The sequence below is a fragment of the Nipponia nippon genome, unplaced genomic scaffold (genome assembly GCF_047370975.1).
Source record: "Nipponia nippon isolate SJK-2023a ecotype South Korea unplaced genomic scaffold, ASM4737097v1 scaffold_1, whole genome shotgun sequence".
Lineage (NCBI taxonomy): Eukaryota > Metazoa > Chordata > Aves > Pelecaniformes > Threskiornithidae > Nipponia > Nipponia nippon.
The window spans coordinates 114,161,566-114,175,532 of NW_028262290.1; the positions used below are offsets into that span (position 1 = coordinate 114,161,566).

At 39.1% G+C, this 13,967-nt stretch overlaps 1 protein-coding gene across 1 annotated transcript in view; it reads right to left on the bottom strand.

Annotated features, from left to right (window-relative positions):
• Positions 1–360: 360 nt before the first annotated feature.
• The window catches only part of TBX20 (T-box transcription factor 20), a 39,894-nt gene continuing 26,287 nt past the window's right edge, over positions 361–13,967 (bottom strand). The window contains exons 7-8 of the mRNA XM_087767738.1: positions 10,083–10,192; positions 361–6,117 (exon numbers count right to left, since the gene is read on the bottom strand). Coding sequence (XP_087623864.1) covers positions 5,777–6,117; positions 10,083–10,192 — 451 coding nt within the window. The 3' untranslated portion in view covers positions 361–5,776. The remainder of the gene's footprint in view (positions 6,118–10,082; positions 10,193–13,967) is intronic.

The window sequence follows — 13,967 nt, forward strand, 5'->3', positions numbered from 1 at the left end:
TCCTAGGTCTCCATTTATTATCTTGGGAATCCTGGGAACCCCATATTTCAGCCACTTATTTGGGCTCCGGTGGCAAAACCAGCAATTTTTCTGAGTATGATTGAAAAGCATTTTGGAAAAAATCATTTGTGTAACTATATGCCAACTACAATTGTATTTAACTACAGTACAGCTATCACTCCATATGGATCCAAGATTTAGACCACCTTTTGCAGATGAAAAGCCCTACAGGATTTCAGGTGCTTTCGGAAAAATCCGTCACTTGTTCCACTGCACACAGTGACTTGGTTAGAGGAAAAACAACAGAAGCGGAAAGCTTTGGCTAAATAAGAATGATATATCAAAACACCCAATATTTTAATGAAAGAAACTGAATATCCACACATTTGCACTTCTGTACAACTTTTGTGATATATATATATATAATTTTAAGCTGTTTACAAATAACATTTAATGCTTCAAATATTACATAATGTTGATATTATATTTCTAGCAGAAATAAATATATTGCACTTAAAAAGAAACTTTTCATTAGATGTTGCTTCATAGTTCATGTTCATAACTTCTTTTTCCATAAAAAGATTTCCCCCTACCCCCACCCCATACACACAAACACACACTTCAGTACATGGTGAATGTGCTCACGCAATGCATTATAAACAACAAAGTCAACACAGCAAACAGCAGAACTGTGGTACATTCTGTTAAAGAGGTTACATCCAGTTTTTTACCTTCCTTTTTTTAAACCAAATCTTTCCTCATGTTTCTGAAGGTACAATAAAAAAAAAAAAATAAAAAGATTGTTTAAATGTGCTAAAGGTAAAATACAGCAAACTGTATTTTTTGTCCTTAAACTATCATAAAAAGTTACTTCAGAGTTTACTTAAATCACTGCTTAGTTTTCTTTTAAAAAGATAAAATAAAGAAAAAGAAGTTGTCATTTGATAAACTAGAGACTATATGCAAGGACAATTTATCACAGAGTAATACATAAGTCCTCTGGCCAGCAAGTGGTTAGTAAAGAAACCACATCTCCTGCAGCAGAAAAACTCTGTAAGGAACAGTGAGAATAAGATCTCACCAAAACCAAAAATAATCTTGCGGCAAGTGAATGTCATCCCTCTGCAGATGATGAGTATAAGCGCTGTGGCCACAACTTACTCCCAGATAAGGAGCCCTAAGTGTTACACTGATCTCATTGTTGCTTTTACCCCTTATCTAGGGGTAAATTACCACACTTTGTATTAACTTACAGTTTTGGAAAGCTCCCCGAGTTTTTGCAATAATTTTCATTGACATTTCTGTTTCCCTATAGTACACACGCATGAAGAGGATGTAGTGCATCATCAAGTTGCCAGCCAAAATGTTTCAGTTTAAAAGAGGTTCATTTTCAACTGCTGGTTAGTTTTTGCTGGATATTGGAAGCTGCTACATCTTACGTGTACATGCTCACACAGTGTCCCGGCTTCCATGGATAAAGCCTTCTGGGAGAAAATTTGTTATTGCCTTTCATAGACTGTACTACCAAGTATGTTAGCTATAATGCAACATACCATCTTTGAACTTGTGAAGAAACATTCCCACTAGAAAGTCTGCACCTTTATCCACTTGGTCTGTGCTTGTTTGTCAGTTTATACCTAGAAGAGTACCACTGAAACTAGTGGCATTGCGTTTCTATCTTTGACAGTGCCTCGGGCCATATAAAGCAATACTGCAAACCAAACAGCCGAATTTAAAATGCTTTTTATGTCTAGCTTCTCTCAGGCTTCCAAAAGTAGAAGAAAAAGAACAGACAAATGCATCTAAGTCAGTTTTGTTGGTCTTTGGGATGCTTTTGTTGGATTAAAGACGTGAGGCTGTTGACTATCTATGGATAAAAGGGTAATCCAGAAAACACCCAAAAGTACTTGTAACACTTTGGAGGATAATCTTATAATTCTGTTTGAAAAGCATTTTCAGGCATGTTCTCTCCACCCTGAAAAAAAACCAAAAAACAAAAAACAAAAAGCAATATAAACCAGCACCAGTTTGCTCAGCCAAGAGAGCTCATAAAGGTGAAGAGCACTTCTCATGGGATATGAAATGTGAATTATACTGGAAAATAAACTCTAGCTTGTATTTGGCATTCCTAGACCATCCACCAGCAACAGATGTTCTGTCCTGAAAGTGATATAATTTTGACAGCAGTACAGCAACTCCTTAAATAAATTACTGAGTTATTGTCAAAGTAGTACAGATTATTTTTTTTTTAGGAAAAGCGATTTCACTCTTTGACCAACTGATTATGAATTTACATTCATTTTCTTCCAATTGTGAAACCAATGGTAAAGCTGATTTGAAGTTGTTTTTTAGTCTTTTCTGTAGAGTTCCTATATTGTTGCTGTCACTATGGTCCCTGTTCTTACAGTTAGACTTTATTTTTAGGTGGGAATGTTGATTGAAGTTTCGTCTCCATTACAGTCAAGAAATTTGCGGCTGACTTCAGCAGGGCAGGAATTTTATCCCTGGAACCGCTCTCATGCTGCCCCCTGCCCACAGGACAGTGAGAGAGACAGGGAGAAGAAACCTTGCGAGGTGGCAAGACCTTTTCATTGGGCATCCTGTGGTCTCTGTGAACTTAATCCCTTCCACCTCAACTCTACACAACAGGTTTTGGAGGTAAGATTGTGAGAGCAAAGAAGAGGAGGTGAGAACTGGACATACCTATTGACCTTATTCCTGGGGAAGGCTCTCACAAGCTGTCTTTGTTCCCTTGCTTGGGATCTGCCCGTGATTCTGCATTAGCAGGGAACCCAGTGGGTTTCTGATGCAATTAAACTATCGGAAAGCAGCATATGCCAGAGAGCAGTGTGGGGAGGGATGAGCACACTGAGAGAGACTGGAAAAATCAAGCTGTGGATTTTTAACAGTTAGTTCTGCATCATCTACAATATGAAACTCATCACAGAGAATTTGGATGAGGAGCTGGCCTTATCATGTTTTATATAGGCACAGTCTACTGCCATATTTTTTCAGATATATATCACATTTTATTTGTAGTGAAAAGCACTTGTCTTTCATTTAATATTTTTGTAAATGATGTTGTCAAAACCTGGTTTCATTCTCCAGGAAGGGCCTGGAGAATTTTCCCTGAAACAGTATCAGGGGCATTTCTGCATGCCAAATATTGCTGTTTTCCAAACAGGGACTGGGACAGGGCTAAAGAAATTGTACAGTTTATTTCTCTGAATTTGCTTCATGAAAGAAGGACAGGTCAATGTATAAGCAGGCATTATGTGACTTGTAAAGCATGTCTAAATTAGCCTGCCTGCTCCAAACTTATTTCTGGAGTCATGTGAAAGCTGCCCACTTACTTGACTGTTTCCTGATGGAAGTATCAGCATTAAAGCTACTGGCTTGAATTCTGAACCTAACCATATCCCTTGCAACTCCAGACAGGTTAATGGAGCTGCAGAGGGACACAGATAAAAGAAACAGAATTTTGCCACAGGCTTTAGTGCATGTCATCATAGCACCTTCATACAACTCTAACAGAAGTCAAGCAACTGAAGGAGAGGGATTAAAATTTTCTGCCAAATCTCCCCTGAAATTCTCATTTCTGTGGAATCATATATGTACTTGAAGAGGGTTTTTTTGTTGTGGAGCCAGTATCATCTAATTTTCTGAAAAATAAGGACTTTATATCAAAACAGGTCATGAATAGGCACAACCTTGCAACGTGCACTGTTCAGGTGAATCTGATAGCCTGGAGCAAAATCAAATATTTGGATACATCAAGCCAAATTCAATGTCTGATTTTAAACCATTTAAATACTGCAGAGCTCAGCTTATTATATGCATTTATGAAGCTCCTTGTAGTAGCTCAGAACCCAGACACTGTAAGTAAGAGTTCATTTTCATTCCTATGCAGAGCACAAAAGTTGCAAATTGCCTCAGGTCATTTTTTACCAGGAGGTCCAACAGTGATTAGGATGATACTGCAGATAACTGAGGTAATTGAAATGGCTAATTTGACAAGATTTTAAATTCAACTACTGGAAAATACATAAAGATGCCCCTTACCTGTGGGATGCAAGTACTGGCCTACAGTAGAAACTGGGAGAAGCCTGGGAGGTTGTCATTGCTCTGTGTGACTGGGCATTTAAGACGAGGCAATGGGACAAGAAAAAAGGCATGTGACATGCCTTGCACTTCACTGAGATGGGAGATAGGTGACTCAGTGCACTGCTACTCCGCTTCTTACCATATGCTACCAACACACACTGGTCAAAAGTAGAGGAGAATGGTGCCAAAAAAGTCTGTTTTCCATTCTGTGTTCCAGCTCTACGCAGATCCTTAACATATGAGATTAGGTTGTTAGTTCTTTTTTATCAATAGATGTGTTATCATCCGTAACTTGGATGCAACTCTACACAGAAACTCTGTGTTGACTTCTTATTTACAGTGAAATCCCAGCTCCCGCCATGCAGAAAACCAGCGTCGCACTGGTACTCTTTTCAGCAGTGCAAAGGATTCATGCTAGCTCTCTGCAGAGAGGTCAATTTTTGTTATACCTCTACAGTTCCTCTGTTGCATCAGCCATAACATACTAGAAAAAGTGGACAGTACTTTGAATGAGAATTCTAATCACTAACTCAAAAAGGCAGATATGAATAAAAAAAATTACATGTGAAGTTCTGCACTGATATTTTCCCAAGGAAACTCCACCATTCTACTGGGACATGGAAAAACAGATGGTACAACCCTCATTTTCCTGGCCAAACAGCTTGTATAATAACAGCCATGACCAAACCCAAGAAAATCAGAACAAGTAGAAGGATACTCCAATGCCACTCATCTTATACCAGTCCATTGATTATAGTTTGATCTAGAGAGTCTATAGACTGATCTAGCCTGAAATTCGGTTATCTTGGTACATATTTGCAGCTAGAAACAGGTCTTCAGTGGCAAGCACAGCAGCAAACAAGCATTGACTTGATATCTTGGGTTTCTAAGTTTAAGTAACAGAATTTCCCAAATCAACATTTTCCTTCATCATACCTTAATAGACAGTTAAATTGCTCCTCCTAGGATACAGGACAAATTTTTTTTTAGACTGAAGGACAGAATACATCATTACTGCTACAGTCCTGTAACACAGTTCTTTTTTGGAACTGATAGTGTTTTGTGAAAGAAAGAAAGAAACAAAGAAAGAAAGGCTTGTTAATAATTTTCTCTTTGGGATTATAGTAGCAACTAAGAAACACTGCTTTTGGTGAATATAAGCCAGTCTTTTAAAAAGGACAGTGGCCTTCTCCACTTTGTCCCGTTCCCAGCAAATGTATGCTGAGACAGCCTAAAACATGCTCAAAGTTATAGCAATACATTTTTTCTGTTTAGATGCTCATCAGTCACGAGAAGAGATGAAGATGAGTCAGAGTATTGCCTTTTTCAGAATTCTTCTAGCGTATGAAAAAAGACCTATACACAATTAATTTGTACACTGCTGCATAAACATAATCTCTTTCCACTAGGTATAATGCACCTTTGGAACAAGCTGCACGCAACCAAAAATCCTGGGAACTTTGGGATCCATTTCTTGATCTGTGAGCAGCTCCAAGCTGCATGCTTGCCTCTCGTGATCCCTCAACGGAGGAATCTATATCCATAATGCATTTTCTTAGCTGGTTTGTTATGAGTTCAGCACTCGTGCCACAGGCCTTTCAGGAAGGTCCCATGTGTTTTTCATACCAAACTTGCATGTTCAAAATCTCGTGTTTCTCTTGTCTTACATCAGTCATACAAACGGCGTCATCACTGCAGAGGAGTGACGCAGTCCCTGGATAGCTGCATAAGGACCCTGCTGAAAATAATGGTGGTACCTAGGCATGTGGAAGGAAGGGAAAGTGGGGCCACTACCTTGCATGGAGCTGGCTATAGCAGAGGGTGTAAGAGGCATTCCCAGGCGGCTGTATGGAGGCAGAGATCCTTGGATTGGATGAGGAATGGGTGTAGCTATGGATGCAGTGCTGGTACCCAGGGCACTCAAAGACTGTGGATGCTGAAATCCGGGAAAACTGGTTGAGGAGGATACCCAGGAACTGAGGGACAGGTTATCAGATGTTGTAAAAGCTGACCCTGCAAGCAAAAAGAAAGAATGCCTGACATTTGCACTGCAACACACAAAGCTGGTAAAATAGCAAGAAGGGAGAAAAAGTCTTTCACAGTAAGGCTAATTTTAATGACAAGTTGTCATTGGAAATACTTCCCAAATACTTCTCCTTCTATCTTTCTTTATATTATTATTTGGCAGTTGCTGTCCTTTATCACTGCATCTTAGACAAATTTCCATTTTAAGAAGCTGTTTGCAGTGGCTTGAACAGTAAAATCAGCTTTGCACATTAGACATTTTTGGTATTAAACGCTGAACAGCCTTGCAATGCTGCCACTAAACACTGAAGCATCTACTCTGACGTGGAATCTCACTGCATTACATCCCTTCTTTGAAGACATGCTTGTATCTTTTTGCGTCAGATCCTCAGTAGAACTGATTATTTTTTCCTAAAATTTCTGTTTGGCAAAAAATGCAGAAAAATGTAATGTGCACTACAAGTTTTCCTTTTTTTTTACCCCAGTAAAACTTGTCAACACTGTATCTTTTCACTCAACTTAACTTTTTCCAAAATATAGAACAAAAAATTCTAAAATGTCAAAAATGTTTGTTATTTTTCCAACTGTGTACAGTGCTCTAAGAAACAATACTAATGCTACATCATAGTAAAAGGTGTGGGGTTTTAAGTGAAATGCACAAAAATATTAAAAACTTGCTCCCAGGGTAATTATCTACTTTTGATCAAATGGAGGTGGTTTCTTTGGTATTTTTTTAATCTGAAAAGTTCCAAAAATTCTTTTCACAAATCTTCCACCTCTTTAAAACACTTTTCCTCTGAAGATTGTGAAATCAGAAAAAAAGGAAAAAGGTATCTTTAAATTAGAACAAATTACTTATTTTATTTTGGCACTAAAATTTTTGGGAAACCAATGAATAATTTGTTTTGATAATTATACATGAACATTTTCAAATAATCTGGTGACGATGTTGCCCTTCACCTGTACAGTTCCTCTATGCATCTGGTCATCATCAGATGTCTGATTTCTAGAATTGGGAAATACAATAAAATCCTATAAATAATTCTTATTTTTTATTCCTATTCAAACAGTAATTCAACTTATGTCCCTTCTGTATTTTCCTTCTTGTCTAACTTTGTCCACTGAGAAAATGTTTCTTACTTTAAGAAATAAATTTACTGGCAAGAATTTTTGGCAAAGTATAATTTCAAGCCAATATTACAAAACATTCTGAGAAAACAAATATTACAACAGATACTGGTTTCATAAATCTGATTCCAGACAATAGGTTCATCCAAATTGTGAAAGAAAAAATATGAAGACATCTATCTGTCAAGGTAAACTTACTGGAATGACGTATATTGTAGCCACGTACTTAAAACAAAACTATAAGCAAATGACAACAGAAAGAAAAAATGCAAGTTATTATTAAAAAAAAAAAATCATAAATCTCTTTAGGGATATGTTCTCAAATCAGAGAGAGATCTACTCTTCATTAATTCCTCCTCTGCTTAATGAAACAAGTAAAATAGCCCAGCAACAGGAAAGAGAATTGTGTCAGTTCAGCAGTAGAAATGGACTTGAACCAAATCCTGACCTCACCACTGAACCAAATCCTAACTGCTGGGAAGTTAGGATCCAGAACAAAACTACAAGGATAACACCATACTCACAGACCAGAGCAAAACTCTTTACAAATCAGGGAATACCTGAGCATTATTGCACTACAGGGAAAGCGGGATGCGAATCTGGATTTGAAGAGAAGGTTTACATTTGGCTCTGTTCCAGGTGGATACCATTAATCCTGTGTGTGGATGCTGGAGCACAGGCACCCAGACATTATGCATTAAGGAGTTTTAATTGGATTTATATATTTCATATCTGTTAATTCCTTTGGAAACAGACTTCTTGTGATAAATATACTACTGAAGGCTAGCCACTTCCATCTTTAGATGGCTGAAATTGGCTGAGATGAGAATGCTCTGGATGTAATTAGAAATAAATAGCAATGATAGACTTTCTTTGTTCTACACAGAACAAAGCATGTGATTCTTTCTCATGAGGAACCTCCATAAGGGCTCTTTCCTCCTCCAACTGCAATGGTCTCTAATTGCAACTTAGTACTCCAAAAAGTCTCACATACCACATTTGCCAGCACCAAGGAAATGTGCTGTAGTAAATCTGAGGCAGTCGAGGCCCCAGACAGCTTATTACACACACCACCCAGCAGCGGGTTTATATTTGGCTGTCAACTCTCATACGTATGGAAGGACACTCCTCAATTTTGCATGCGAGGTAGTTTTCAAATGCATCAGAAGAAATAAAAATGTCCATGGAGTTTCAATAAGATTGTTATTTCTCTCCCCATATCTTGGAGGACTTTTCCTTCTTTAAGGACACCAGACCTAAACAGAGAGTGAAGGCAGTGCAAGGTACTCATCTGCAAGAGCAGTATGTTTTACCCTCTGTGCATGCCTCTGGTTGCCCAGAGCAATCACGTCCTATGTTAGCATATGGCTCCCAGATTAGAAAAAAGCTGGTTGCCACAACTCATCATCTTCCTCGCTTACTCATTTGCCATATTGCAAGCAAATGCAGAACTGTACCCTGTATATATCATACATAAAATTAATTTTAATAAACTATTCCTTCATCCTCTGACACCTTCCTTGGGATTCTCTTCAAAAGAGAAAGACTCTAAAGGCCAGTTCTCATACTGAGGTTCACCTCGTTCACTTTGTCGCTCCCAAAGCAGGACGTCATACCAGGGAGAAATGTAATTCTTGGAGAGAAGGTGCCTTGCTCTGAGCACTTCTGGCAAGGGAAAGTTTAACACTGTCTTCAACAATAACTAGCCTAGGATCTAAGATGACATGAAGTGAGGTAATCCCCCAGATGTATGTGAAAGGATGGCATCGTACCAACTGAGGAGTTGCTCCAGAAATTCCGCAATCTAAGGAACTGCTCTTGGAATAGACCTGTATGAACAAGCCCACCTAATCACATTTTGTTGAAGAGCAACTCGTGGTTAAAAATAAGTGTGTTTTCCCTGCACAAGTCCAAAGAGCTTATGACCAGAAATAATGCTCTTATCTTAGCAACACTGTATGAAGTTAGAGGACAAGACAAGGGCACTGCCAGTCAGAAGGCAGATAGAACTGCTTTACCTCAAGTGGCTGTTGCATATCAGGCAGGTCACGGAGTCAACATGCAAAGTATAATGCAACACAAGTTTATGCTAGTCAGAGATCTCACAGGATAGGATTGAGATCTATTTCCAGTGGCAAATTATGACAGATGCAATTTGTCCAATGAGTATCCCCACAAAGAACAGCTCTGCCTTGCTACTACTTTTGTGACTGTTAAAGTAGACAAACCATTTGATAAAGCATTTGAGGTGAATTGTCTCAGCAGGAAAAGTACCTTTTAGAGACCAAGAGATAACAACTAAACATCAGTTTTCCAGGGAGCTATGGACTTTTCTTCCTGTAGAGGCAAAGCAAGTTAACCACAGGCTGGTTGAAGATGGTTGGAACCAAGTCCTCTGTTCACAGAAGGCTGGAGGGGCAGCAAATGGCACATCTACAAGGTACTTTACAAATGGTGCTGAGACCCAGCTAATAAGTCCTGCCAAGGAATGGGGAGTGTTAACTTGTTCTCAGCACCACGGGAAGGAAGTTGCCTGTTTTTCAGCCATCTTGAAGAGGAGGCAGAGATAGTTCTCTTCTGCTGGCAAAGGCTGTATAGGCATCTCTAGAGCTGCCTCCTGAACTAGCCACCCACACCAGTGCCATGGGCATATCAGATGTCCAGAAGAGCCATAAGGTAATAAGTATTCTTCTTCGTTATAGAACTTCATGCCAGAGAGACACACCAGAGAAACGCTTCAGAGTAACACAAAGAAGGACTGTGGTCCTCCTTTCCTCAAGCATAACTAGGTCACCACAGTTTACTTCATGAGCACATATTCCTACCTCTGCTTTGTGTTGCCTGGCTGTCATCTCCGAGATCATCTTCTCCTCCATAGGTTCGAATGGGGGATCGGGCATAGGAATGCTTTTGGATAAGGCTCTCCACACTTTCTCTGTGAAAGGAAACAACATACCATATCAATGACATCCTAAACAGCCTCCTAATTCATTAGGTGAAATACAACGAACATGCTGCCTTTTCCCTGTCCAGATCACAGCTTTCTCACACAGACTCTCCAAAATTACTTAACAAAAGGGTTACCTCATAGCGTGTCACTGGAAATGCCGAACTTGACCTGCGGTGTTTTAACATTGCTGATCACCTCTTACGTGCGTGGTTCTGCTTCTTCAGCAGACAAAGTAGAATGAACTTCCCCCTGCGTTTCCCAGATGTGGTCTCAGACAGGGAATATAAGACCAGCACTCTTCACAAATTGGAAAACGCAGGCTGTGGAGTTATTTGTGCTGAGTGACCAGTCTGGGTTCAAAGAGACACCTGTGGTCCAGCTCCTTTCAAACAAGCTTTCACATCACACCTGAGCACCTCATCTGGCACTGTCCCATTCTTCTGAAATCAGGGGCAAGAGACAGATGTGTCCAGAGACAGCTCAGCTCTAACCATGCTCTCTCAGCATCAGAGTCAATGCCAGTTCGTAGCAGGAAGTCTACAGATACTACCGATCCCGTGCCGCATCTATTCTGGGAGATTAGACGTGTTTGCCAGGTCCCTGCCTTGCTGGTGGCACAAAGCACTGAAGTCACCCAAACAATTTTTAAATAGAAGGAAGGCATGTCTGCACGATAAGCTATAGCAGTTTGTAAGGAAGATCCAAGCTTACATGCTCCCAGAGCATTTCCATGTAAGTAGGTGGCATTATACCAAAGATGAATATGACCTAGACATATTTCCAAAATGGCTTTGACCTTCTGTTCCCATTTAAGAAATCTAGGGAGCGATAGCTGTTTAAATCTGCTGCTTGGTGAAGGTTTTGTCTGAATTTACCAATTCCAAGGAAAAACATTTTCCCAAGTAACACAGTAAATTACAATGGCACATATTTTCCTTTCCTACAGAAAGCCCATTATGGTCATTTTGTCCTTGGTCTATCACTGGCATCATTACTTATGCTAGTCTCCTCAGAAAAAAATAAATAAAAAGGGGATCTTATCAAAGTGATTTACTTGTGTCAGGATTGGAAGTGGACTGAAAGCAATGGCAGTTCCTACATAGAGGATGATATAATTGAATTACTGCCTTTTAAGTGATTGAAAACAGTAGGCATATCAGGGCTATCTCGAAGAAGATTTTACAAAGAAAAAGACAGATGGCATTGTTTACATTATGTGCTGAATGCCTCTTGAAACTTTTTTTTCTGAAGCAGAATGTGAAATGCAAAGAATTTTACTTAACCAAAAAGACTATCTCAGATGAGTACAGAATAATGAATTAGGCCAGTGTTGTCTGAGTGATTTAGATACTAGTCTATAAACATATTCATAACCAAAGAATTACTAATCTTTAAAGGTCTGAAAAATAAATGTGATTCAGGTGATTGTCTGTATTGTCTCTATTAACTTTATTTCTAGTAAAGGTCTGCTTATAATGACAGACATTACAGCAGGTAATAATATCCTGATGCAACAGAAACAATGCAGGCTCTAGTTTTAGTGCAATGGGCCAAATTAATCTCTAAAACATTGGATCCAATGGTGGTTAGGGGATCAACTCACCCCAATAAATTTACATTTGAATTACCTACAGGGATTTAAAGCTAAATCAAATGCCCACAATTATTGCAGACTAAATTCTTTCCAGATGGGTTTGTATGCTAGACAGAGAACTCTATTATTCTGTATGGTTGTCTTCTTTTAAAGGAAAAAGAGAGATGACTTCTTAGTGAACCCTGAATCTGCAAAGTTTGAAACCAGGGAACTATGTGGTAGGTTTATTTATTTATTTTTAATGTTGTAATGTTGCAGGTAGTATGCAAAAGGTTTTAGAAGATTAATCTTATTCATTGGCACAAGAAGCAAGGGTTTTTATGGCAGAGTGAACGGTCTAACGAGGAGACTTGGATCAGGGAAAGCAACTAATTTCACAAAAGCAGTTCCTTTTGTGCAGCTGGGATTTAATATTCAGAACTGTATATGCTTATCTTGCCCAACCATGTTGGTGATTTATGCTGTAATCACAACACGCCTGCTGATTTTTCATTTTAGAGGTTGAGGCTGTGATTCACATCATGAGCGCAAAGCGTTGAGATTCACACCAGAATTTAGGCACCTGACCCCCACAGCCTTCAGGTGGCCACTCTTCTTTCCACATACAACACACGCTGCATATAAACCTCCACACAGACCTAGGAAATGCAAAAGGCTGAGCAGAAAACCACCTAAGCATGCAAAAGGAAACAAAAGCAAGAAATGGTGTCTTTTCTCCACTCATGAAGTGTGTCTCTGAGTTATCCCACCAAGCACTGTTTCTTCCACCTAGAAAAACAAGAGCTAAAGTCTGCACTCAGGTTGCCCCCATCCTGGACAAGTGACCTAAGTTAAGCGATAATCTTTCCTTCCCTTTGTGTTTCAAAGGAAAGGGGTGGTGGCCTCTGCACCATGCTCAAATATTTCATGCTCAGAGAACACCACCCGGAAATCAAGTCTTCTTGAAGAAGAAAGGAGTTGCAACTCATCTGATCTATGGAAACATGTGGAGTTTCCCACATAGATTGGAAAGAGGAGGCCAACCTCCTCCACCCTTTAAAAACACAGGTGCTTTAGGACATTCTGCAAAGTAGATGTGTAGGAGGAAGCAAAACTTTAACAAGATTTAAGTGCCTGTGAAATCTAGTTGAAAATGCAGGAACAAAGCTGGCAATCTGGAACACGGCTTCCTGCTTATACCCTTTTGTTGACTGGAGCCAAAAGGACTTAAATCTCAAAATCTTCCTGAAAATTCTGTTTATGGAAGTGTGAACTGTTTAGGATATCCAGAATATGGTGCTCTGTAGAGTGGACCAATAAAATAAATTTTTTAAAGTCCCAAAATACTATAATAATACTACTGCTACTAAGAGGGAAAGACATTAATTTAAACCTCTGGATTTATAGTTCTGTATGCAACATCTTCTGATATCTCAATGTGGGTCAAAGGATTTATGGAAATAATTTTATAAATTACTGAAAGATAAATCAATATTTGCCATTTCACAATTCTGCTCAATAAAAAAAATAGCCAGTGAAGAGTATGGTGGAGTTTTTTTAAAGCTTTCCTTTAGTTTTTTTCAGAACTGATCCACACTGAACTGGCTGAAGAACAAAGTGACTTCCAATTACTCAATGCTCAACTTCTGTACTTCTGTTACTCAGTATGTGATCAGACACTTGTTATCTAATGCTTGGACCTAGCAGTTTTTACCTTTTCATGTATCTTAGAAGTCCACAGTTTCTTCTATTAGCAATAAATGACCAATAAACTTTATTTTGAGAGATCACAAGCTGCCAGCTGAATAAAGGAAAGATGTCCTCTTTCTGTCAAATTCTTTTGTGTGGTCTACCAATGATTTTCAGTCTTCCAGACTGCTCTTCGACTCACGGATATCTTGTAAATACCCAGAGGAGGGGAAAAACACACACATAGGCATAATATATTACTATGATTAAGCTGTGCGATATGTACAACTGGATAATGGTAGCAGATGACAGGCCGGAGAAGAGCAAGTTAGGGGCTGAAGCTGTTTAAGAAAAAGACGGAACCGTGTGCCAAATGGAGAGGAAAAAACTAAGTTTGTATTGTCTAGCACACTCACAGAGAAGATGCTGAGGCAGGACAAATGTAAGGAGAGGTTAATACGGAAAAGGAGCTCAGACTGATCCCAATGATCTGCATTC